Here is a 1,309-nt window from a genome sequence, read left to right on the forward strand (position 1 = left end):
TGGTGGCAGGAGCCTCTCCCACCTCTGTGGCAGCACTAAGAATGTCCAACTAATGGTTTAGGCCCGATTCCTTGGGGGCCTAAGCCTTTAGTCAGACATCCCCCGAGGGCTCCCTGGCTGCCAGAAGGATGTCTGACTGCAAGCTTAGGCCTGATCCCCCGGGGAGTGGGCCTAAGTCAACAGGTGGACATCCCCCAAGGGGTCCTGGACTGCAAATGGGCGCAGGCCAGGCTGAGGGATGCCCCCCACACGAGTGCACAAATTTTTGTGCACCGGGCCTCTAGTGAATATATAAAAGCACAGTTTGGCCAAAGTAGGATGACAGGTTTAATTTCCGAATGATGATAAAGCAAGACATTCTTAAAAGCATTAGCATAGTTATTTTGAAATGCTTTTGTGTCCAAGCTGAGGAGTGTAAGGAAAGACTGAGGGGGTGGTGGTATCTGTGCTCCATTTACTACCTACCTTTTACACACTACTTTTCATAATCCTGTGCCAAAAAGTGGCAGTTTTGTAAGATTAATGATATGGTTAGAAAAATGAACAAAAAACGGATCAGCAATTCATCAAGGCCGCTAGCCCAATGATAGCCCATGTAATTAAAATTTAACAGTCTATTCATTCTAGTTCCCTCTATAAATGAACTTGGTGACATGAGGTTACTCTAGAAGACTCTCTCTGCAGACTTCTCATTCACAACCATATGTACCTTACGCTGAAATTTCTCACCCTATTTCATCTTTTTTCCCTTTACAGTATGCATGTTAGTGATTACATAGTAAATACTAACATTATAAATTATTCTTATTGATTACATTTTGATCTGCTATTGTTTCCTTTTCTTCCAGGTTTTGCAAATCTCATTAACTGTCTCTTTCTTCAGACATATCAAGAACAGAATATTTGCAGAAATGTGATCTTTGGATTTTAATTTGTCTGGAAGAAACCAGTTAATTTGCAAAATAATCACAATGTATTCTTTTATTCCAAAAAGTTTCTGAATTACATTAATGAAGTTTAGGAGTCATTGAAGTCATTGGTTATATGTAACATAAAATTTTTGGAATCATAATACATCACTCCATGAACTTTTTATTTGTTTTTTCAACATATCAAATATTTCAAAATATCAAAATATTCTGCAGTTTAGAAATTTACCTTGAGTTATTTTCTGAATTCATGGAATATTAAAATCAAAATGTAGTTAAATACTATGATATATTTTGAGTTTCTTATATAGAAAATATTAATTAGGCAATTATAGCATGTACCTTACATTTGCAAATTTTAAGAAAATGATGCTGATTTA

At 36.7% G+C, this 1,309-nt stretch overlaps 1 protein-coding gene across 1 annotated transcript in view; it reads left to right on the forward strand.

The window, feature by feature from the left end:
• The window catches only part of TSPAN19 (tetraspanin 19), a 24,914-nt gene extending 23,834 nt beyond the window's left edge, over positions 1 to 1,080 (forward strand). The window contains exon 9 of the mRNA XM_005860852.2: positions 849 to 1,080. Within this exon, the coding sequence (XP_005860914.1) occupies positions 849 to 917 (69 nt within the window). The 3' untranslated portion in view covers positions 918 to 1,080. The remainder of the gene's footprint in view (positions 1 to 848) is intronic.
• Positions 1,081 to 1,309: the final 229 nt, after the last annotated feature.

Source organism: Myotis brandtii, unplaced genomic scaffold (genome assembly GCF_000412655.1).
Source record: "Myotis brandtii unplaced genomic scaffold, ASM41265v1 scaffold141, whole genome shotgun sequence".
NCBI classification, from domain to species: Eukaryota; Metazoa; Chordata; class Mammalia; order Chiroptera; family Vespertilionidae; genus Myotis; species Myotis brandtii.